We start from the raw sequence: 21,278 nt of genomic DNA, 5'->3' as shown, positions 1-21,278 counted from the left end.
GCGCCCCGCCGCCCCGCGAGGCCACCGCAACCACAGCCCGCCCCCCCGCCCGCCCGCCCGCCCGCCGCCCGGTTTTGGTAGTGCCCCCTCTCGCCCCCACTGCAGAGAAACCGCTCCTTTGGGACACCTCGGGAAGAGTACCGTTTAGCTGCTTCCCAGAATGCCGAGGACTCGTTTTTAGCTTTGTGTTTACTTTTTGGCCGGAGCGGAGCTGAGGAGCTGCCCTGCGCGCCTGCATCGCGCTGCGGGCCTCGCGGGCCGGCCGGAGGTTTTGTTGTGTTCTGTTGAAGGTGCCATTTTAAATTTTATTTTTATTACTTTTTTTGTAGATGAACTTAAGCTCTGTAACTTACATCTGGAATGTTAGGATCGGCACGGCCAGCGGCTGGCCGAGCTGCCTGGTGGGGTTGGCCCCTGGTCTTTTCAAGTAATTTTCATATTAAAAAAAACAAAGAAAAAAAAACTCATAAAAAGAAAAAACCAACTAGCTCTTCCCGTGTCTTCTGTCCCCCGTCCCTCCCCTTGCCTGGGGGCTTCAGGCCATCCCGGGCCCCCGTGCACCAGGCAGCGGCAAAGCCCCCGTGAGCACCGGGGGACCCTCGGCTCTCCTGGCCTCCAGGCTGGGCTGGGGTTTCTGTCGTCCCTCTGCCTCTGACCCACACACCTGCCTCAGCAGGGCCCGGCCCCAGGACGCCCTCTTGCCCACGGAGGTCGGGAGAGGGCTGGCCAGAGCTCAGGGCCCTCCCACAGTAGAGCTGAGACCTCCTGTGTCTGGCTGAGATGGGGGCGGGGGTGTGTGTGTGTGGCCCAGACGTGGCCTGGGACCCAGACTGGCAGGTGCGTGGATCCTCTGGCTCAGCGTGGCTTCCCTCCCACCGGGGCAGCCAACACAGCTGGGTCAGGCCAGCCCACCACCCTGCTCCTGGCAGAGCCCTGCCCCAGCTGTCCGAGAATTTCTGCCCAGAGCCGTAGGGCCAACCCCCAGCAGGTGTGGAGTTTCCAGAGTGAGGATTTGCTCAGATTTCAGCAAGTACGTCGTTCTCAGAAATTCTACCTCTGGCCATCCCTCTGCACCCACCCTTACAGGCCGGATCTATCTGGCCACTGGGGAGAGGGGTCTGGGGGGGACACTCTCAGTCTGTGCCACCCCAGCCCACCTGCAGAAGGGTGAGCCGGGCCCTCCTGGGGTGGGGCTCCCTCCTCCTGCCTCCCTGAGCTCTGCCTCCTGCCCCCCAGTCCCGCCATGATGTGTTCACATCTCAGCCAGGGAATTAAAATAGAAACCACTTCTGCTTCCTCGCTGGAGACAGATAAGGGAGTCCTGGCCTCCCACCCCCAGCCCGTGATGGGGCCCCGTAAGGTGACAGGCCAGGGTGTTGAAAAAGTGGCCCCTCCCAGCCGATTGTAATCTGCTGGAGTCCTCGTGCCCCTACCCTGCCCCGAGACTGAGTTGTGGTGTCTCAGCAAGGAGCTTTTGCCTAGGAGCCTCTTCCCAACCTTGGGGTCTGAGGACGGGGCAGGGGTCTCTTTCCTCCTCAGACACACGGGATTTCAGGTGCAAGAGTCATCCCCAGGAGGGGCCTGCCTGCAGACCCACAGGGGCTGCACCTCCAAACCCCCCGCCCCCCGCCCTGCCCGGGGGTCCCTGCCACAGAGCCAAGACGGTCCTAGGTGCTATTTACCCACGTTGCCAGGACGCCATGCCACTACGGCCCCAGGGGACAGACCTGCCGCCACACCTGGCTGGCTAGTTGGCCCCGCCATCGATGGGCTTCTCTGGAACCCTGCTGTCCCCATCCATCCTGCTCACTGGGAGCCTGTCCTGCCCTGTCCCTGCCCCCGCCTGTAGCCCCCTGTGGTTTCAGAGGTGGACACTGCTACTCAGTGTCCATTGATCCAGAAGAGCCCTGTCACATCCGGGATCTGTCCCCCCACTCTGTCCAGGGGTGCCTGGCCCATGCCAACGCCTTTCCCTTGCTATGCCCCATCACTGTCCCCGCAGGGCTGGGCCCCAGGCTCTTCCCACACATAACCTCCTTACAGAAGATACCTGATGCCCAGCCTTAGCAAGGAGTGGGCTGCAAATGCCCGACGTGTGGGGGAGCCCCATGGCTGGCCACCCTGCCCAGGAAGAGAGGACTGCTGAGGCCTCCCCGCCCCCCTCTCCTGCCTTGCCTGGCAAGGGGCCAGAGTCAGGCTGCGGGCCGGAAGGGGGGCTGGTCAGGTCAGGCTGGGGGGGCGGGGGGGGCGGGGGCCTCAGGTTTTTGGGCCGTTGGCCCCGCAGGAACAGCAGGGGCTATAGGGTGTGGGGGGGGGGGGGGGGGGCCAGGGAGCTGGGCGAAGGCGGGGCTACGGTGAAAGTCTGGGTTCTGGAGAGCGGTGGGACCGAGACTCTCACTCCAGTGTGCAAATACACCTGACCCCAGGAGCCTGGCTGGTACATGGGGCAGGGGGAAGGGGTGCTCTGAGGGAGTTGCCCAGACTGGGTGGGGTCTTTTGGGCTTAGGGTTTCTGTCCACTTGCTGGGCTTGAGGCTCAGCTGGGCTGGAGGCCAAGGGAAGAGCTTATTGGGAGGCAGAGCCTCAGGGAGGAGAGGAAGGGGTCCTCCTGGATCCCCCACCCCAGGGGTGGTAGGACCAGGTTCTTCGGCCTGGGATGGAGGCAGGGAGGGGTGGGAGGGGTCAGGAACGCCCCTGTTGGGAGGAGGACTGTGGAGCCCGGGAAGGGGGACCCTGAGTGCTGGCAGATGCCTAGCACTGCTGCTTTGGGGCCTGGAGGCTGGAGGTCAGAGGCCCTGGGCCCCGAGCTAGTGGGTCCAGCGGAGGGGTGCCCGCGGCGGGAGTCGGGATACGTGGGGAGGGGGGGAGCAGGCAGACGGCAGTACCAGCCCAAGGGAGCACAGCGCCTGCACAGCGAGCACGCCCGGGCTCTTCCCCCTTCTCTTCTCCCTTGCCTACCGCCCCTGGGTGGAGAGCTTGGGGACAGTGCCTTCCGCGCCTGCGGCACGCCCAGGTCCCCCTCACGGCCTGGCGCCCTGCCCCTCTCCCGCTTCCAGCAGTTTCTCTCCCGCTGTTTTTGGAAGTGATGGGCGCCCTGCCCTCCACCCACTTAGCCGTCAGCACCATCGACGGTGTCGCGGGGGCGGGCGGCGGGGCAGGACCGGGACCGGGCCAGGTGGCCGCACCCGCCAGGAATCCGGCTCCGATCCCACCGCGCGGCCGTTGCCATAGAAACCGAGCAACAAAGGGACGCGGGGCGGGGTGGGGGAGCGCGCGGCGGGGTAGGTGGGGTCCTCCAGGGGTGGGGACCGGGCGCCGAAGCCCGGCGTCCGTCTGCGTGTCCAGGGGCCGGCCTTCCGGGCCGAGGCCCTTACAGCCAGGAATGCCCCGGAACCGTGGGGGCTACAGACCCCCGCCCGCCCCGGCTCCGACGTTGCCATGGACACGGGCGAGGCACCGGCGTCGGGGCGCCTGGCAGGTCGGGCCACCCTCGCGGCCCCGGCAGGTGCGCCCCCGCCCCCGCGGCGCCCCCAGCCGAACCCGGGGAGCGGGCTCCCGAGGCCCCGCCCCGGCCGCGGAGCCAATGGGTGCGCGGGCAGCCGGCGGGCGGGGCGGGGCGGCGGCGCGGTGGCGGCGGCGCGGAGACGGGCGCGGGCTGAGGGCGCGGGTCGACGGGCGCACCGACCATGGCCTCCAAGTGTCCCAAGTGCGACAAGACCGTGTACTTCGGTGAGTGCTGGGCCGGGCCAGCGTCCACCGCCCTCCGCCGTCAGCCCCCGGCCGCAGAGCCTCGCGCCCCGCCCCGGGATGCGCGGTCCCGAGATGCGCGGCCCCGAGCACGGCCCGCCGCGCTGTCCACGCGGGTGCGGCCGGAGGGTGGAGCTGGACGAGGTGGGGGCAGCCACGCCCGAACCCCGCAGCGGCCGGTGGGGCCGGGCGGGGGTGCGCGGTCCTCGGGATGAGGCCGGGTCGGGGGTCAGGTTGGGGGTTCGCAGGCGTGGAGCGGGGCGGTGTCGGGCAGGGCGCACTCACGCTGTGGGAGCCTCCCGTGCGCTCCTGCTTTTCACGGCCCTTCTCCGCGGACACGTGGCGAGGACAGCGTGGCCGGGAGCAGTGACCCCCCCCCAACCTCCAACTCGACCTCTGCCCACACCGGGCCAGGCCAGATATGGGCTCTGTCTGGACTCAGTCCATGCGGGGGCGACCTTGGCCTCTTAACTCCTGCGTGTCCCAACGTGCTCCCTTGCTTGGCGCGAGTTTTCCCCAGGACTTTCTTGTGGGTGGGGTGGGATGACAAGCGGGGCCCCACAAGCGTGAGAGGGCACTGGAGCGAGGTGGCCGAGCGCCCCTGCCTCAAGGTCACAGCAGCCCGGGACTGGAGGGGGCAGCAGGTCTCTGCTGATATGCCCCCTGGGTATGCGGCACCCCCTGGCGCTCACCCACTCCCTGGCGCTTGCACCCGGTTGTCTGGCTTACTCAGCCACTCTCTCTTCTCTTGGCTGATCCTCTCCCGACTTTGCCCCCTGATCCTCCCACTAACACCCTCAACAGAGGGACACACAGTGTCAGAAGGGTGGGGGCAGACAGGGGACCCTTCCCTGATCACTGTGGGAGCAGTGGTCAGGGTCTGGAATGGGGAAAGGCCAAGGTGAAGGAAGCCACTTGGCTTCCCTGCTGATGGGAGGGAGAAGGAGGTGGACTGTTGTTTGCTGTTCCCAGAGGGGAGGGACCGGATTTGGCCTGGAGTGCTTCTGGCCTGGCTGGGAGCCTAGGGGCTTCCGGCTGCCTCCCCAGGAGCTGGCCCAGTCCTCGGTCCCCATCCCAGAGGGGGCTCATCCCTGCAAGGCTCAGGGGAGGGGACAGCGCTAGGGTCCTCCTGCCAGCCCCACTGCCCATGAGTCTGCCCCCAGCCAGGCCAGCTCAGGGTTCTCCAGGGCTGGGGCCGACAGTCCTGTGGACAGCCCGGAAAACGCTTCTGCCTGCTTGGGCGGTAGCTGGCTCCCAGCAGAAAACAAAGGCAGCTCAGACACGGCTGGCTTCTCTGTCCTGGGCAGAAGGCGCTAGCGGAGGGGGGGTGGGGGGGGCTTTGGGCTGGGATCCTGCCCATCCCCCAGTCAGGCACCTCTTCCCCCCACCCCCCAACAGCAGCCAACACCCTTCAGCAGAGTGGAACCTGGGCCAGGACACCCCAGAGTGACCTCAGAATGCCTTGCCTTTGTGTCCTTAACAATGGTGCAGCCCAGTGGGGAACCAGCTCCCTTCTAAGCCGATAGACCCAATCAGTTCTTTCTTCCCAACTGGGCTGGTAATGTGCGGCTGTCTCCCCACCCAGTGGGTCTCAGGGTCCTTCCCCTGCCCCCGCATGGCCGAATGCTAGAGCTGGCCAGTGCAGCACGTCTCTGGCCACCGTGAGCTGCAGCTGCCATGGCTACTGCTGGCCAGCAGGAGCCCTGGGGGAGGGTGCGGGGCTGCCAGGGGACCCAAGCCCGCCTCGGACACGGGAGGGGTGGCTGACCAGCCTGTCCCAGCACCCTTGGGTAGAGTGGCCATGGGGATCTAAGCCTGTGCTGCCTCTGGGAAGGGAGTGGGGGGCTGGGTCCTGGAGGCTGGCCCTGGCCTGGCTGGGCCCAGCAGGTTCTGCCAGGGCCGTGGGGAGCCAGCACCCAGGGCCTGGAGCCTGGGCCACCAGCAGCAGCACCCATGAGCCTCTGGGGGCAGGGAGTGAGCTGGCCAGACCCTCCTGCCCGCTCTGCCGGGGCCCTCGGGGAAGCCCGGCTTGCAACCTCTCTGTGAGGGGACCAGAAGATATCTGCTGGTCCTTGGCCTCCTCTTGGGGCTCTGCCAGGGTGGCAGGGGCCCAGCCTGCCTGACCTCCTCCTCCCTGATGCTTCTGCTCAGACCCCTTCCCTTCGGAATTCCGGCTTGGCTCCAGCCTTTCTTCCTGCCCTCTCCTCCACCACCCTTTTCCTGCCGTGCTCTCCTGGGGAGGCCCCCCACACTTCCGTCCTTTAGGAGGTGGCCCAGTAGGCCGGCGGGCGGGGGTGGGGTGGCTGGGGGGGTGGTGACTGGGCCCCTAGCAGTTGGAGGCAGTGGGGTGGGGGTTCTCAGGGCTTATCCCGAGGAAACCGAATATAGACAGGTAGGCCTTCTATCCCATGGGGTGGGAGGGGATGGCCTTAGCCCCCCCACAGGGGGCCCCCCATTCCCCTCAGCGGCAGGCTCTGCCAACTCCTTTAGGGCCCAATTAGGAGGGTTCAGGAATCTGTGAGGGAGGGCTAGGTGTGTGAGTGGGAAGCAGGTGTTTGAGGGAGGGCCAGGTGTGATGCCGAGAGGACTAACAGGTGCTCCAGCAGTGATCCTTGGGGTGGGAGGGTGACCTAGACCCAGCAGGAGAGCAGGGACCCTGAGGGGCAGAGGGCGTGTGGTGGGCGCTGGGGGTTCCTGTGTGGGGTGGAAGGAGGAGGGGTGAGGCGGCTGCCACGGGAGGGCTCTGGGCCCTGGCCCTGACTTCCCCTCCTGCCTCCAGCTGAGAAGGTGAGCTCTCTGGGTAAGGATTGGCACAAGTTCTGTCTCAAGTGTGAGCGCTGCAACAAGACGCTGACCCCGGGGGGCCATGCCGAGGTGAGCCCCCTCCCCTGGGGCTGGGGGCGGAGAGCGGGGCTGTGGGCAGGGGGCCAGCCCTCACTCGGTGCTCCTCTGCCCAGCACGACGGGAAGCCGTTCTGCCACAAGCCCTGCTATGCCACGCTCTTCGGACCCAAAGGTGAGCTTGGTCCCCCTCCTCAGCCTGAGAACTGGCACCAGGAGGGCACCAGGAGGGGTGGCCAGCGTGCATCCTGGACCCACACTCCCCCTGCCCGCTCTCGACCCTCCCCCACAATCCTTCCACCCTTGAAATTCTAGCATCCTCCATGCCCTTCCCAGGAATCTACCCGGCTGGCTGGCACCCTCGGGGTGGGGGGTCCTGACCCTATAGAGTGGGCTGTGGAGGGCCCTTCTCTGAGAAGGTGGATGGGGTGTGGGGGCTGGGGGCGGCTGCCCCTCCCCCCCACCACAGCGTCTAGCTCCCCACAGGTGTGAACATCGGAGGCGCGGGCTCCTACATCTATGAGAAGCCCTCCGCCGAAGGACCTCAGGTCACTGGCCCCATCGAGGTGCCTGTGGTCCGGGCCGAGGAGCGCAAGGCCGGCGGTCCGCCCAAGGGGCCCAGCAAAGGTGGGCTGGGCGCGGTGTGGGGGAGGAGGGGCGTCCTGGCGGCCCTGCCCTGACTCGGGCTGCCGCTCGCGGTGTTTCCCCCAGCCTCCAGCGTCACCACGTTCACGGGGGAACCCAACATGTGTCCTCGCTGCAACAAGAGGGTCTACTTTGGTGAGTGACTCCGCCCGCAGCAGCCCCTGGGGGGGGTCTGCCCGGGAGGGTCCCCAGCTTCACCATCTCTACCCCCCCCAGCCGAGAAGGTGACCTCCCTGGGCAAGGACTGGCACCGCCCGTGCCTGCGCTGTGAGCGCTGTGGGAAGACACTCACTCCAGGCGGGCACGCGGAGGTGAGGGGCGGGAGCGCCCGCGCCCAGGAGGGGTGGTGGCGGCAGGGCTGCGCGCGCGTGCGTGCGTGCGACCCGCGGGTGGGTGCTGCCCCCTGGTGGCCAGAGTGGGGGCCCGCGGGTGCACAGATGCTCCGAGGCCCCTCCCTCTCCACCGGGTGAGTGGACGGGGGGAGGCGGCTGGGGGGGGCTGGGGGGGAGGACTGGAGTCCCCGCTCAGTCCCCGTTCTGCCCCCAGCACGATGGCCAGCCCTACTGCCACAAGCCCTGCTATGGAATACTCTTCGGACCCAAGGGTGAGTGTGGCCAGGAGGGCGGGGGTTCGAGCGCCCTGCCCCCACGGCACCCCACCACCTTGCGCCTTTGTCTGCAGGGGTGAACACTGGAGCTGTCGGCAGCTACATCTACGACAGAGACCCAGAGGGCAAAGTTCAGCCCTAGGCCATGGGCCCCTCCGCCCCCTGCTCCGGAGCCCACCGCCTGGCCCCGTGGGGGACAGCAGCTAGCTGCCGCCGTCCTCCCCGGCTCATCCTGCCTCGCAAGCCCAGGGCCTGCGTGTTGTGGGGGAGGAGACCCCGCTGGGCTGTCTCTAGACCAGGCCTGCCCATCCCCGTTTCTCTGGCCTTCGTACCCCCCCACCCCTTATCCTCTTTTGTGTCCTCATGGCTCTGTGTCCGCATGGACCCATGCGTCCCCGTGTGTCCCTTGTGTCCCTTGTGTGTCTCCGTGGCCCTGGGTGGGTCTCTCTGAGGCGGCCATCCCACTCTCCCCTCCTGCTGCCCCAGGCCTGCCCCACAGTGTTCTTTCTGCTTCCCCTGCCCGTGACGGCCACAGCCACGCTCTTCACGGTGTTGCTCGGGCGGACCGAGGGCGTCCCTGCCAGGAGCCCGCCGCCCACGTCCCACACCCACCCTGCCTTGCAAGCGCTTGTCTGACACCCTCACGTGGCTCACACTAACCTGCTGAGACTGTCAATAAAGGGTTCGAGGATTGGGGGACCGAGCGCTGTGTCTCTGGTGGTGGGGTGGATGTGAATCCCGGACAGCATCCCTTGCGCCATCCCCAGATGCTCCTGACACCTGGTGGGGGTGGGGTCCTGTTCCCAAGGTGGGTGGGGGTGGGTGGGAGGCAGGGAAGCTCTGGTTTGGGCTGTGGCCCCAACACTGCGTTGGGACAGGCAGCTGAGACAGGGACCAGGCCACGTAGAGGTGGGAGCTTGGCAAGCGCTCTGGGCTCGGGGTCCTGGTCCCCAGAACTGCCAGGAGACGCCTGGATCCATCAGAGACCCACGGCGAGGGAGGGGTCAGCCTCGGGAAAGAGCCCAGGGCCTGGCACGTGGGGGACGGGGCAGGGGGCCAGAGGAGGGGTCCTCTTCGGGAGTGCAGGGAGCTGGGCAGGGTGGGCAGGGGCAAGGACTGAGCCTGGAAGTGCAGTGGGCTCGGGTGGGGGAGGGGAGCGGCCAGATGAGACTGGTCTTGCTTAGCACTAGTGGGGGCCAAGGGGCAGAACCGGCAGCTGAGGGCCAGGACGTGAGGCTCGAGCCCCCTGTTCAGGTGCTTCCGCCCAACCAGTGTCCCTGTGTCTGGGTCTGCAGTGATAACGGAGTCACCCCCAGCCTCCCCAGGCAGTCCCGGCTCTGCCCTTTGAACCAGGACCCCTTGGCAACTGCCAGGAGCCCCTCCTCACGGTCTGTTCCCTTTATCCGCCCGCTCCTGGACAGCCCACCAGAGGGCGTAGCTTCTCTTCCACTCCGGGCGCTGGGGCAGAAACCAGGCGGACCCGCCCTGGCCCTTCCGGGCCCATGTACCCTGCTCCCCAGGACCAGCTCCCCGTGCCCCAGCCTGGCACAGGCCCCTCCCTGGCCCACCCTCCAGTCCACTGGCTCAGACCTAGCTGAGCTGATTGCGGTTCGCATTGTCCTGCGAACAGCCATCCGTGTCCCTGGGGGCGGATCGGCTGGCTCCAGGTCGCCTTCCTCCTAGGCAGTCCAGTCCAGGTGCCCACTGTGGGCAGAGTGTCTCCTCCCACCTGGCCAGCCTGGGAATGCAGCCAGAATGTGCTGGGCAAGTGGCCTGCGGTGTGTGTGTGGGGGGACACTGGAGCAGGTACCCCAGGGGCAGCCAGCGTCCACCCCAGGCAGGTACGGGCACTTGGTGCAAGGTCAGCTGAAGGCCGCCGCCTCTGGCCAGGCCTGACTCCCTGGTCGGGGGGACACCTGGGGGAGATTCCAGACTTCCTGAGCACAGGCTGCCCACCCTCGCTGCGGTGTTGGACGGGAAATTCCTGCCCCCTGCCGCGTGGGGAGCTGCTAAGGGCACAGCTCGGGCCCTCCCTCGGGAGCCTCCAGTGGAAACTATGTGGGGAGGAGACGTGGCAGGCAGCGTGCCCTTTCCCCAAAACCGGAGCGACCGCGGCCTCTTGTGGGTGAAATCCCGCTTGGCAGCGCGGGGGTGAGGGGCAGGGATCGCCTCAGGGAAGACGAGCCCCGGCCCCGCCCGGGACACAGTGCGCCCCAGCCTCCGGGGCTGGCGGGGGAAGGCGCGTCCCATTTCCTGCGGGCCGAGGATGACGCGCCGCCTTGTTTGTTTCCCAGCGGTTGTCATGGAAACCGGGGAGGTGCCGCTCCCCTGGGTCCGGCGCGAGTCGCTAGGCGTGTCGGTGGGACAGCGCGTGCCCCTGCGCTGCCGCGGCCTCCTCGGCGGCACCGGCTCCAGGACGCCCGGACAAGTCCGGTGCCTCCTCCGACGCCCGCAGCCCCCGACGCTCCGGCAAGATGCAGGGGTCGCGGGAATGGGCCTGTGTGCTCGGGCGCGCGCCTCGCTGCTGCCCCTCGCCCGGCCTCCACCTCCACCCCTCCATTCCATGCCACCCAGTGAGGCGGCCCTGAAATGCCATCTAACAGCCTCCTTCCCCGTCCAGAAGCCCAGGGCTGCTCATGGCGCCCAGGCCTGCTTCACCGACCTGCTCCCCAGCTGAACCCCACCTCCCACCAGTCCAGGCTTCTAGAGCCTGGGAAAGCCCGGCACCTTCAAGGTGGTGTGCCTTCCACCTCTCACCTGGGCCAGGGTGGCCCTGGCTGGTGTCCCCAGTTGCTGTGGGGCCTGCTCTGCCTGCACCTCCCTCTGCCCCCACTTCCCTGAGGTCCAGATCCCAGATTCCTGGGTCCTGGACTCCCAGCCTGGCTCCCTCCAGGCCCTGCCCAGGTTCCCCTGGGTCAGTGACCCCCAGCATCAGCCCTCAGCAGCCCTTCCCCAGCTGGACGCTCCCTGAGGACCCCACCCAGTTCAGGCTAGCCCCTCTGAATTTCTTTAGGACTGATGGAAGGGGGCAGGACTGCTTCCTGTCCCTGGTTCTAAGCACCAGCTCACCGGCCACCGGCTGTGGTCCCGGGGGCTGAGTGTCAAGGAATCAGTGGACTGCTGGGGGCTGGGCCAGGTGAAGACTGGCATGGGACCGGGACAACCAGGTGCAGGCAGCCCGTTTTCCCAGGGCTTGGCTGGCTTCCCGGAGTGGGGGGAGGGGGCTCGGGGCCCATGAAAAGGCTCAGCTGCTGGGCTGGTGAGGCCAGAATTTGAGGCAGTTCTGTATGGGCTTTGGCTCCAGGACATAGATTCTTGGAACAAGGCTCAGCCTTCAGGGAGAGGAGGGGTCACCCGATCTGGCTGGACTGTGGACCCTAGGCAGGGCTGCCGGAGGGAGCGCAAGGTTGTGTCTGCAAGCCACTCCTGCTTCCAAGAGGGCACTGCCCTCTCACCTGTTCTGGGTGAGGCCCAGGTGGACAGGAGCAGAGTCCTTCTGGGCAAGTGCAGACCCACTCTGGGGCAGAACCTCAGAGCAGACAGGGGGTCCCGGGGGACAAGCGGCTGAAAATAGGCCCTGGGAATGTCTGAGTGTCCATGACTCAGCTGAGCCTGGGGGATGGGCAGGGGGTGGACACTGGAGAGGGAGCCCAGCAGTTGCCCCGGGGCATTTGGCCATTCAGCCTTAGGAGGGAACAACCTTACACCTGTCCACATCCCTGCTTGTCCACATTGAGGAAGGGGCCTGGAGGCCGGGGCACTGGGTGGGGGCTTGGAGGATGGTGGAGGAGGCCAGACCACAGAGGGAGGGAGTGCAGGAGGGGCTGTCCAGCTCCAGCAGCAGAATTTTACCAGTGGCAGTGGGTGGCCGGTCCCACGGGTGGATTCCTCAGTGGTCACTGGGTTCCGGCCCTGCCTTCACTGGTTCTCTCAGGTGCCTGGAGCCCAAGCACTGCTGGGGAGCTGCCTCTGGGCCCTCTCCGTAATTGTCCTGCAGGGCAGGTCCCTCCTGGTTGCCATCTGGGTCCCCGGCCAGGCCTGGGCAGTACATGGACAGGCAAGGGCATGGGGGTGTGCAGAGGGAAGGGTGAGCAGACAGAGGTGGCCTCGGTTGGTGTACCCAGAACACCACCGCTGCCTCCCCCAGGTCTCGGGGTCCTGGGGTGCCCTCGTGCTGTCCTGGTGCCAGGCGGGGCCTTCTGGGCACAGAGGCAGCCTGGGGCAAGCAGCTGAGTTGCTCGGCGTCTCCGTCCTGGCCACTTTGTCCCTCAGGCCCCAGACACAGCCCCTGTGCGGGCTGGTTGCACTGGGGGGCAGGGGGGGGTACGTTAGGAGGCTCACTGTGTCCTCCATTTGTTCAGGGAACAAAGGCCAACCGCACCCCCAGAAGAGTGGGGCGAGGGGTGGAAGTCTGGGCAGGGTAGATTTAGGTCTTGAACTGGCCTGGGGGTTCTCAGGTTGACCTCAGTCAGTCCTCCCCCACAGGGCATCCAAGCCAGGTGAGCTGATGGGGGTAGGAGGCCTTGCACGTGGTGGGGCCCAGGTCTCCAGGGAGGCTGTCAGGGCCCCGACTGGTACCCAGCCAAGCCTGAGAGGGGGGTGCGCCTGGACGTAGAGTCGGGGGGGTGATGGGGCTGCCACTGCTGAGGGGTTCCCATCCTCACAGGCAGGCAAGATGGGTGGGGAGCTTGGGGGGATTGGAGGAGCAGGCCAGTCTGTGGCTGACGACTTGGGAGGGTTACAGCGAGTGTGAGTGTGTGTGTGCGTGAGAGTGTGTCTGAGTGTCTGGACAACTGTGCTGTATACCAACCAGAGGGTCAGTCACATGGCCCTTGGCCCCCTTTGGCATCCACCCCGCACTCGGCAGCCCTGTGACCATGGCAACGGGAAATAACAACAAGGAAAGCTGGCAAGAACCTCATCACCCCAGTTTTCAAAGGGGGGGCTCCCCCAGGGTGGGCGGGGTTGCGGTCACAGTGACGGGGGGCATCCCTGGGACGGGGTGGGTGGAGAAGCGGACAGGGCTGGTCCACGGCCCCACCTGCCTGGAGCCTGTGGGTGGGCTGGGGGTGAGGGCTGGGCGGGGAAACATGGCAAGGCAGCTGGGATACCCAGACAGACGCACTCATACACAGCCGTGTCCGCGGACAGCAGGACACACGCGGGCACAGCCAGCACCCTGTGCGTGGTCCAGCATCCTGCTAGAGGTGGAGGCAGCCCTGCCCTGGAGCCCAGGCCTCTGCCCAGCGCACCCCTGCAGGGCAGCCTTCTCAGGAAGCTGCAAGGGGGTACGTGTGACCAGTGTGGCCGGAGCCCCGTGATCCACTGTGACAGAAGCCCACCCCCACCCCTGCCTCACCAGTGGTCTTGGGCCTAGGGCCCTTGTCGTCCTGCTGCGGCCCCTGCCTCTCTGGCCTGTCTACACTTCTGTCCCCTGCTGTGTCCGTGCTTCTGTGAGTCCCTCTGCCTCGCCTGCCACTCTCCTGCTCTTGACCAGCTCTGCCTCTCTCCAGATCCGGAGCCAGGAGGTGAGGGAAGTCAGGACCCACCTCAGTTACCCCCACCAGTCTGCAGCAGCATCGGGCGCAGGCCAGGGAGACACCGAGGGACTGGCGGGGATGGTGGGGGAGGCTGGGCTGGTGGTCTTACCTGCAGAACCCATGCTGAGGTCCAGCGCCGGGCACAGACATGACAGTGTCGAGGCTTCAAGGCTGGAGCAGGCCAGTGTCCATGGGGGGGAGTCTGGGGTTCCACCGTGCACGGGGTGCACCCCCCACTCCTGAGGGCAATGGGCAGCCAGCCACTGAGGGTTTCTGGGATGCGGTGCGAGCCTTGCAGACCCCAGGGCTTGCGGAGTCCAGCTGGGGGCAGAGCTGTGGCCTCAGAAAGGGGGTCCCGGGGAGCAGGGGGCGACTGGAGGGAAGCGTGAGGAGCAGGACATGAGGGTGTGGGGTCTGGTGTGCCATCCTCACAGGGGGTTTGGCCCTTAAACCCCGGGGGCTGCCACCCTCACCCCAAGCCAGGCCCCACTGGGGTGTGGGGGATGGGGGCACCCATGGTTTCCCTCCCCTCTCCCAGTGCCAGGCAAGAGGCCTATGGGGGGTAGGTGGGCTTTAGGGAGGGTGAGATTGGAGGCACTGGGTGCTGTCAGGGCTGAGTGCCTTTGTGGGGAGGCCAGGAGCCCCTGGGTCCTGTTAGAGGATGGTCTCCAGCACCTTCCATGAAGATGGGGCCTGGAGAGGCTCTGAGACGTCTTGTTTTGAGAGATGGGTGTGTCATGGGGAGATGAGGAGGATGGTAGCTGAAGGGAGGGACCGCGGACAAAGGGGAGGAAGGGGAGGAGGAGCAGATTCGCTGGGGCCTGGACTGGAAGAGAAGCGGAGTAGGCGCCCAGGAGCCAAGAAACTGGGTGTGGGCCTCTGAGCCGGGAGGTGAAGGGTCCTCAGAGAGGGCGGATGGCCCCTCCCCAGCGGAGGGGGAGAAGGTGGACTGGCTGCCAGTGACCAGGAGGGAGGACGGTTGGGAGAAGCAATGCCCTACTCCACCCACCCAGGCCTGGGCTAAAAGGAGGGTGGGAGACCCCACCGGGCCCCTGGGCCCTCTCCACTTCCGGGGTGGGTGGAGTCGGACTGTCTCCACCTGTCACCAGCCCCCACTTGCCCTAGGCGGCGGACAGGAACCACTCCCGCCGTGCCCCCTGGGGCGCTTCCCGCAGAGATAAGGAGTCCTCCCTACACGAGATGCCCTGGACGTGGCCGCGTCCACCATCCCCGGCAAAGCCCCCCGCCCCCGCACGGATCGCTGTTACCGCGGAGGGAGGGGACGCCCCATCTCGGAGTCCCCTCTTCTAAATTCCCCGGGCTGCTGTCCAATGGTCTTCCCAGGCAGCGGCGGGGGTGGGGAGCTCGAAGAGCCCGGGATGTCCCGTGGGGATGGGGAACTGGGGAGCGGCGGGCCTCCTGGCTCCGCGTGTGCTTAAGGCCGGCGGGGAGTTTTGGGGGGCTACCAGGCTGAGACGTCCCTGGTAATTTGTCCCCAACTCTCTGTCTGGGACGGGGTCGGGTCAAAGTGTGTGGGGAGAAGTTCGCCAACGCTGGTTTGCATCTATTTGCATTTCAGCGGTGACTCGCCCCCTCCCTGGCTCCCAAATAACTGGGGGCTCGGGCACGTGCCGGCGGGCTGGGGCTAGGGCTGGGGAGCCCCTTCCCTAGATCCTGGACCTTAGGCGAGTGGCGGGGCTGCAGCCCCCGGAGGAGCCCCGCCCCTTCAGTGCATCCCCACGGATCCCGCGCGCTCCCTGGACACGCCCCCCGATCCCACCCCACCCCCGCTCCGTAGTCGGCTAGGCCCGGATGCAGCCCGAAGGTGGGGGTGGACCAGAGGACCTTTCTTAGCTGATTGGCCTGGAGCCCAGGTCCTTGGGTCCAGATCTCGGGCTCAGGGGGCGGGTCTCGAAGGGCGGGTCTCAAAGGGGCGGGGTCTTGGGGTCCCTGAAAGGCGCGCACCCCGCCGGACCCACCCAGTCCAGCTCTCCTGTCTGTTCCTGCGCAGACGTTCCCGCCGGACCTCCAGCCGCCATGCCTAAGTGCCCCAAGTGCGACAAGGAGGTGTACTTTGGTGAGCGCTCCCCGCCTACCCCAGCTCACCCCCACGGCCGGGAGCGCGCCGCCCCGCCCGCCCCCACTAGGAAGCGCGGCCCAGGGACGACCCGGCCGGGCCTCTCCGGAGGGCCGGGCGCGCCGGGGGACCCTGGGGCTGCGTGCCGGGAGCCGACACCTCAGCCCTGCCGGCCACCGCCTGGGTGTGCGGGTCAGGCCCCCGGCGTCGGATGGCCCTCTGTCTCTGCTGATTCGGTGTCTCCGCCCCGCTGTCTCTTCCTCTCGGTCCCGCTGGGTCTCGCCTTGTCTGGGTGCCCCCTTCTCTGGGTCTCCCGGTCGCTGGGACTCCCCAGCTCTCCCGTCCCCCCTCGGCGTGCCCTGGGCGGGGACCGCGCGGCAGAGGGAGAAACGCTGCGTTCTAGCCGCCCCTCCCACCGCTAAGTAGAAACAGACGCGGAAACCGGCGCCCGGGGCGCGATCCCGGGAGCGCTGAGAACCGGGTGCAGCCTCCCTGTCCCGCGCCCCGGGGCCCACCCAGGGGAGAGGCGGGAGGAAGTGGGAAGTGTCTCTCCCACCTTCGCCCCTGAGAAGGGCGCCCTGCACTCCCCACCCCCTACACCGCGGCGGGTCACCCAGGCCCCCACCCCTGGCCCTCGAGGCCTTCTCCTGCAGTACCACCCAGCTCCCCCTCCCGTTTGTTTGGAGGGATTGGCCTAGGGGACTGGAGGTGCCCCTCCCTACTGACGGGGCACAAGGCTGAGACCCGGGGTGGGCCACCAGGCGGGCGTGGGTGAGACCAAGGGCAGAGGCAACTGGAGAAGGCTGGTGTGTGAGTAGGTGGGTGTGCCCTGGGACCCCAGAGCAGGGTCTCATACTGGGGGGCGGGGGTTGCTGTCTGTGCCTCTGCAGCTGAGCGGGTGACCTCTCTGGGGAAGGACTGGCATCGGCCTTGCCTGAAGTGTGAGAAATGTGGAAAGACGCTCACGTCAGGGGGCCACGCTGAGGTAGGTGGGACCTGGAGGGCAGCAGGGGCGCAGGGTTAGGGCGGACAGCCCCTCATGGCCCTTCTCTCTGCAGCATGAAGGCAAGCCTTACTGCAACCACCCCTGCTATGCCTCCATGTTCGGGCCTAAAGGTATGCTTCCCCGGCCCCTGCCCTGGCCCCCCACCCAGCCCCTGGCCACCCCTAACCTGCCTACTCGTTTTGTCTGCAGGTTTTGGGCGGGGTGGAGCTGAGAGTCACACTTTCAAATAAACCCAGGTACATTTCCCCCAGCCCAGCCCATCAGGCCTTTGGGATGGTCCCCCCACGCCTGAGTGCAGTCTGACTGCTCACTGGGCCCGCACTCACCTCTGTCTCTGTCTCTCTCTGCGCAGGTCATGGAAACGCTGTCCCTGGCTGCCCACCGGGCCACTGCCTTTCCAGGCTGATTGCAGGCCTTATCCCCAGGCACCCGGCGACCCCTGTCGACTCCCACGCCCTCAATAAAGCTGAACACTCAGAATCCCTGCCCGCGTGTGCGGAGGTGGGGGGCAGGGGTGTGTGTCTTGACAGGGGGATGGTGGCGGGGAGCTGCAGCTGGCCGCTCTGTCTCCAAGCCCTGCCAGGGCCACTGGCTCTTCCTGCTGCAGCCGGCCTTGCTGCCCATCGCCCTGGCCGGGTGCTGTGCTGGGGGCCACCTCAGGCTGAAGCTTCCTGTACAAGGCAGGCAGCTGGCCACCCTGGAAGGCCCCATGTGGCTCAGCTCTCCAGTGCCCAGCCCCGCCAATGCCCCAGCTCTCCAGAGGTTCTGGGATGGGCCCAAGGGAGGGTCAACAGGTCAGCGGGAACATGAGGCCTAAGAGTCAGTGGGTGGTGGCCACGGGGTGAATTAGCTGTGCTCACCCTGGTTCCGTTTTTGAGCTCTGGGGGAGTTGTGGTGGGGAGTCCTTGCCTGCTCTCTCCACTTCCTGCCCCACCCTTGTCCCCATTACCCACCGGCCTTGATGGACCAGGCCAGCCACGTTCCTACTGGAGCATGCACTTGGACACCCCACCTTCCTCCCCACCCCAGTACTGAGTGGCCAGCCACTAAATGGAGAATTGGAGGACTGGCTGGGCCATGCATAGTTGGGGGCTTTCTGGAAACCTCCATGTCAATTCTGGCAGCACCTGCAGACTGGGCCTCACTCAGTGAGGGCCTCCCCATTCCCTCCCCTGGCCACTCAGACTCCAGCCCTGGCAGAGGGCCACCCCTCCCAGGTCTCGGCCCTGCTGCAGGCCTGAGCTGGACAGTCTGTTGAGGGGTCTCAAGGGCCACCTGTAGGGTGGGGCTAGGTTACTGGCTGACTTACAGAACCCCAAGAGGTGGGAGCCAGAGTTCATCTGCAGGGACCGGGTGGGAAGGAACAGATGGTGCTAAGGTGAGGCAGGGTTTCTCAGTGGACAGTGGGAGGGTGGGGGCTGGGGGCTTGGAGATTCAGCGGGGTGTTGTGCCAGAGTGAGGAGTCGGGGTACACAGGGAGGAGCAGCGCTGAACAAGGTCGTAGAGGCTCCCGCCTCCTACCGGTTCTGGGGCTGGGCTCTGGCGTAGCTCGCAGCTAGGTGGGGCAGATGCAGGACGAGTGCTGAGATCTGACGCCTGCGGGCGGAGGGGGTCAGGACGCAGGTGGAGAAAAGCGCTTCTGATGGAAGGCCCAGAGAGAAGGGCCGGTGGGCTGGGCGGGTGGGTCAAGAATGTGGTCTTTACTCTGAAGGCCGCAGGGCGCTCCACCTGGCGTCCGCAGAGTGGCCTGCGGAGACCAGACCGGGCCGAGCTGAAGGGGGCCGGGGCCGGGGCCTCCTGGGAGGTGGCGGTGGTAGTCGGCAGTGCCCGAGAGGGAAGCGGGCGAAGGTGAGGACCGGGGGTGGGGGGGCCGCCGGGACCCGCCCGGACGCACTTCCTGCAGGCGTGGCCGCGGCCGGCGGGTGGAGGGGTGCGTGGGCAGGGCTGGCGGGGAGGGCTGGCGGCTCGGTCCCTTCCACCGCTTCGGGGCGGTGTAATTTACACGCCACACATTCAAAATTCTCCCGTGCGGTTCGCCGGCTTTAACCAATGCGCAGGGCTCTGCGGCCCGTCCCTGGTGCCCGAGCGCCGTCCGTGCGGGCCGTCTCGCGCGCGCACCGTAGACACGCGGCCGCGCTGCGCGCCCGGCTTCCTTCACGCGCCGGGGCGTCCGTGCGCACTGCCGGGCTCTGAGACCGCCGCCGCCAGACTGCTCTGCCAGTGGCCGCGCCGAGGCGGCTGCGGAAGGAGCGGCTCAGCGTGCAGCTCAGCCAGGCCGGGGGGCCCGCGCCGGAGTCCGGGTGTGGGCCTGGGGTGCGGAGGGGGCCGCCCGCACCCCGCGGGAGCCCCTGGCGCGCCGGCCGGGCCGGGCTTCGCGGAGGCCGAGGGGCTCCCGCGCGGGTCGGTGGCGCCCGGCTGCGCTGCGCTCCCGGCCGCAGGGGGCGCCCGGGGCGGGGCCGCGGGCACGCCGGCGGTTCCTAGGCTGCCTTTTGGCGCAAGGTTGGCTGAGGCGCTGATTGGTGGGGTCTGAGCTAGGCGGGTGTCGGGTTTTGACGCGATTGGGCCGCAAGGGCGGACCCCGCGGAGCTGTCGACGCCAATTGGCCCCTGCCGCACAGGAAATGCCTCCGCAGTGGACAGAACAGACTGCACTCAAAGGCCTGGGCGCCGCTCATTGGGCCGGCGCTGGAGGCGTGCCCCCGCCCGCTCGGTGACTGGGCGACGGCCCAGTAGGGACGGCACCTGCGCGGTGATTGGACGCCGGGAGTCCCCGGCGGCCGCGGCGCGCGATCCGAGGGAAGCCGGCCGCATGGGGCGGCGGCGGCCCCGGGGGCCCCGGGGAGACGCGGTCGGGGCCCTGCCCGAGGCCATCGCCGCGCTGAGTCAGACGCTGCCCGCCGGGCCCAGCCCCGAGATCTTCCGCCGCGCCAAGTTCGACCGTCCGGAGGCGGTGAGGCCCGCGGGGCAGGCGGCGGGGTCCGGCGGGGGCCCGGGCGGACGCAGGGAGGCGGCTGGCCCCGCTGAATGCCGCTCTTTGATCCCTCCAGGCCCCGGCGCTCTGGCAGCTGCTCTTCCGCGTGCTCTCGCCGCTGCCCCGAGACGGCGCCTCGGACTCCCCGGCCTCCCCGGCCTCCCCGGCCCTGGGTAAGCCCCGCCTTCCCCGTAAGGCCCGCCCGCTCACCGTGAGGTCCACCTGCTCACGCAAGCCCCGCCCCCGGCTAGCCCACCCGCCCCCATTAGCCGCGCCCCAACATTAAGTCACGCCCCTGCGGGCTCCGGCTCTGTCCACTCACAGACCCTGTGGCTGGGTCCGCCTCCTGTAAAGCTCCAGCCCGGTTAGCCCCGCCTCCCTGGTAAGAACCCGCCCCTGCGGACCTTGGCCCCGCCCACTCACCTCCTCGGGCAAAGCCCCGCCCACCGCATAAGCCCCGCTCCCATTAGCCCTGGCCCCCTCATCCTGAGTCCCGATTGTTCCCTCCAAACCTGGCTTCTGCTTGGGAGTCATGCGGGGTCTCTCCCAGTGGGCGGCCCCCTGAGCAGGCGGTCTCCCCATCCCCAGAGGCCCAAGTCCACCTGGTGAAGTCGGCGCTGCGCTCCCAGGGCTACCCCAGGAGGGCGCTGGCGCAGCTCCCCGAGGACGGCTCCCAGGGCAGCCGCGAGCTTCTGCTGGCCCTGGCCTGGCTCCTGGCCCGCGGGCCCCTGCTCGAGCAGCTGCTGGCCCAGACGCGCGTGCGGCTGGGCGACGAGATACCCCTGTGCGAGGTGCGTATGCTGTGAGGGGGCGTGGGACTAGCCCTGGTGGGGAGCCTGGGTTCAGCCTGGGCCAGCCCTCAGGGCAGCCCTGTGGGGGTCGGCATTGCCATCCCCCTGCTCCCGCCTTCTTCCTGCCCCTCCTTTCGGGCAGGGTGAGGGTGTGTGCTCACAGGGTGTGGCCCCCAAGTCTCCTCTTGGCACCCCTGGGGGCCCTCGGCTCTCCCTCCAGGAGCCTCTTTTCTCTGTCTCCCTTGGGGTCTCCGCAGAGGATATGGGAACAGGGTGTGACCCTTGTGCCCTCTCCAGTGTGAAGCCCTGGCCAGTGCTGGCCCACTCCCGCCCCGCCGGGAAGCAGATGGCCCTGTGGACATACGCCACTTGCAGTGGCTGATGGGAAAGCTGCGGTTCCAGTGGCGAAACCTGATCACCAGTCAGCAGGAGCAGTGTGCCCTCCTGGGAAAGGTATTGTCACCTGAGGATTGCCCACCCACGAGCACTTACTCTCCGTGCTACAGGCTGTCGGCTCCTCCTCCCTCTGCCTGAGGCCTGGATGGACCCGGAAGTCATCAGAGGCCTCAGGCTCTGTCTCTGAGCAGAAATGGGCTCTGGGCCCTGGGGGAGCCGCTGTTGCCGGGGCCTGTTTCCCGGAGGAAGGTGCCCCTTCCTTCTGCCACATCCTGGGTGTAGGCTGATGGGCAGTGGGCAGCTTCTGTAGGGTTCCTGAGGGCTGGGAAGCTCAGCTGTGGGGGCACAGGTCTCTCTTACAGGTCTAGTGTGAAGTCTAGGCTGAGAGGTGCTGGACAGGGAGGCTGGGACCCCCACCAGCATAGGGCTCCTCAGTGCTGGGCCCCCCCACGCTGCACCCCTGCACCCCTGCACCCGTGCACCTGTGCACCCTGCACCTCTGCACCCCGCACGTATGTACCTCTGCACCCTGCACCCCTGCACCTCTGCACTCTGCACCTATGCACCCCTGCACCCTGCACCTGTGCACCCCTGAACCCTGCACCTCTGCACCCTGCACCCCTGTACCTCTGCACCCTGCACCCCTTCACCTGTGCACCC

General features: G+C 67.4%; 3 protein-coding genes across 6 annotated transcripts in view; all 3 read left to right on the top strand.

The window, feature by feature from the left end:
• The first annotated feature begins 3,620 nt into the window (after positions 1-3,620).
• CRIP2 (cysteine rich protein 2) lies at positions 3,621-8,541 on the top strand. The gene is made up of 8 exons (XM_034992539.1): positions 3,621-3,728; positions 6,526-6,620; positions 6,704-6,761; positions 7,073-7,213; positions 7,298-7,366; positions 7,448-7,542; positions 7,778-7,835; positions 7,913-8,541. Exons 1-8 carry the CDS (start codon positions 3,686-3,688, stop codon positions 7,978-7,980), a joined length of 627 nt encoding a protein of 208 aa, XP_034848430.1. The 5' UTR covers positions 3,621-3,685; the 3' UTR covers positions 7,981-8,541.
• Positions 8,542-15,177: 6,636 nt separating this feature from the next.
• On the top strand, positions 15,178-16,943 carry LOC118002278 (cysteine-rich protein 1). Its single transcript, XM_034992630.1, has 5 exons — positions 15,178-15,455; positions 16,346-16,440; positions 16,514-16,571; positions 16,651-16,697; positions 16,814-16,943. The coding sequence occupies exons 1-4, from the start codon at positions 15,416-15,418 to the stop codon at positions 16,689-16,691; spliced, it is 234 nt and encodes a 77-aa protein (XP_034848521.1). The 5' UTR covers positions 15,178-15,415; the 3' UTR covers positions 16,692-16,697; positions 16,814-16,943.
• A 2,301-nt stretch (positions 16,944-19,244) lies between these two features.
• The window catches only part of TEDC1 (tubulin epsilon and delta complex 1), a 7,565-nt gene continuing 5,531 nt past the window's right edge, over positions 19,245-21,278 (top strand). For all 4 annotated transcript variants that reach the window (XM_034992586.1, XM_034992585.1, XM_034992584.1 and 1 more), the window contains exons 1-4: positions 19,245-19,410; positions 19,508-19,604; positions 20,020-20,222; positions 20,520-20,675. In XM_034992586.1, the coding sequence (XP_034848477.1) occupies positions 19,270-19,410; positions 19,508-19,604; positions 20,020-20,222; positions 20,520-20,675 (597 nt within the window). In that variant the 5' untranslated portion in view covers positions 19,245-19,269. The remainder of the gene's footprint in view (positions 19,411-19,507; positions 19,605-20,019; positions 20,223-20,519; positions 20,676-21,278) is intronic.

The sequence above is a fragment of the Mirounga leonina genome, unplaced genomic scaffold, assembly GCF_011800145.1.
Source record: "Mirounga leonina isolate KUSES-001 unplaced genomic scaffold, KU_Mleo_1.0 Mir_82, whole genome shotgun sequence".
NCBI lineage: Eukaryota > Metazoa > Chordata > Mammalia > Carnivora > Phocidae > Mirounga > Mirounga leonina.
Note: the sequence above shows the minus strand (reverse complement) of the source record. Positions and strands in the feature narration are given on the sequence as shown.

Bases quoted from the DNA above. Each gene is read 5' to 3' on its own strand.
- CRIP2 (XM_034992539.1), top strand. From the start codon at position 3,686: ATGGCCTCCAAGTGTCCCAAGTGCGACAAGACCGTGTACTTCG. The intron at 7,543-7,777 runs GTGAGGGGCGGG...TTCTGCCCCCAG, and splicing joins CTCCAGGCGGGCACGCGGAG to CACGATGGCCAGCCCTACTG. The intron at 7,836-7,912 runs GTGAGTGTGGCC...CTTTGTCTGCAG, and splicing joins AATACTCTTCGGACCCAAGG to GGGTGAACACTGGAGCTGTC.
- LOC118002278 (XM_034992630.1), top strand. From the start codon at position 15,416: ATGCCTAAGTGCCCCAAGTGCGACAAGGAGGTGTACTTTG. The intron at 16,441-16,513 runs GTAGGTGGGACC...TTCTCTCTGCAG, and splicing joins CGTCAGGGGGCCACGCTGAG to CATGAAGGCAAGCCTTACTG. The intron at 16,572-16,650 runs GTATGCTTCCCC...TTTTGTCTGCAG, and splicing joins CTCCATGTTCGGGCCTAAAG to GTTTTGGGCGGGGTGGAGCT.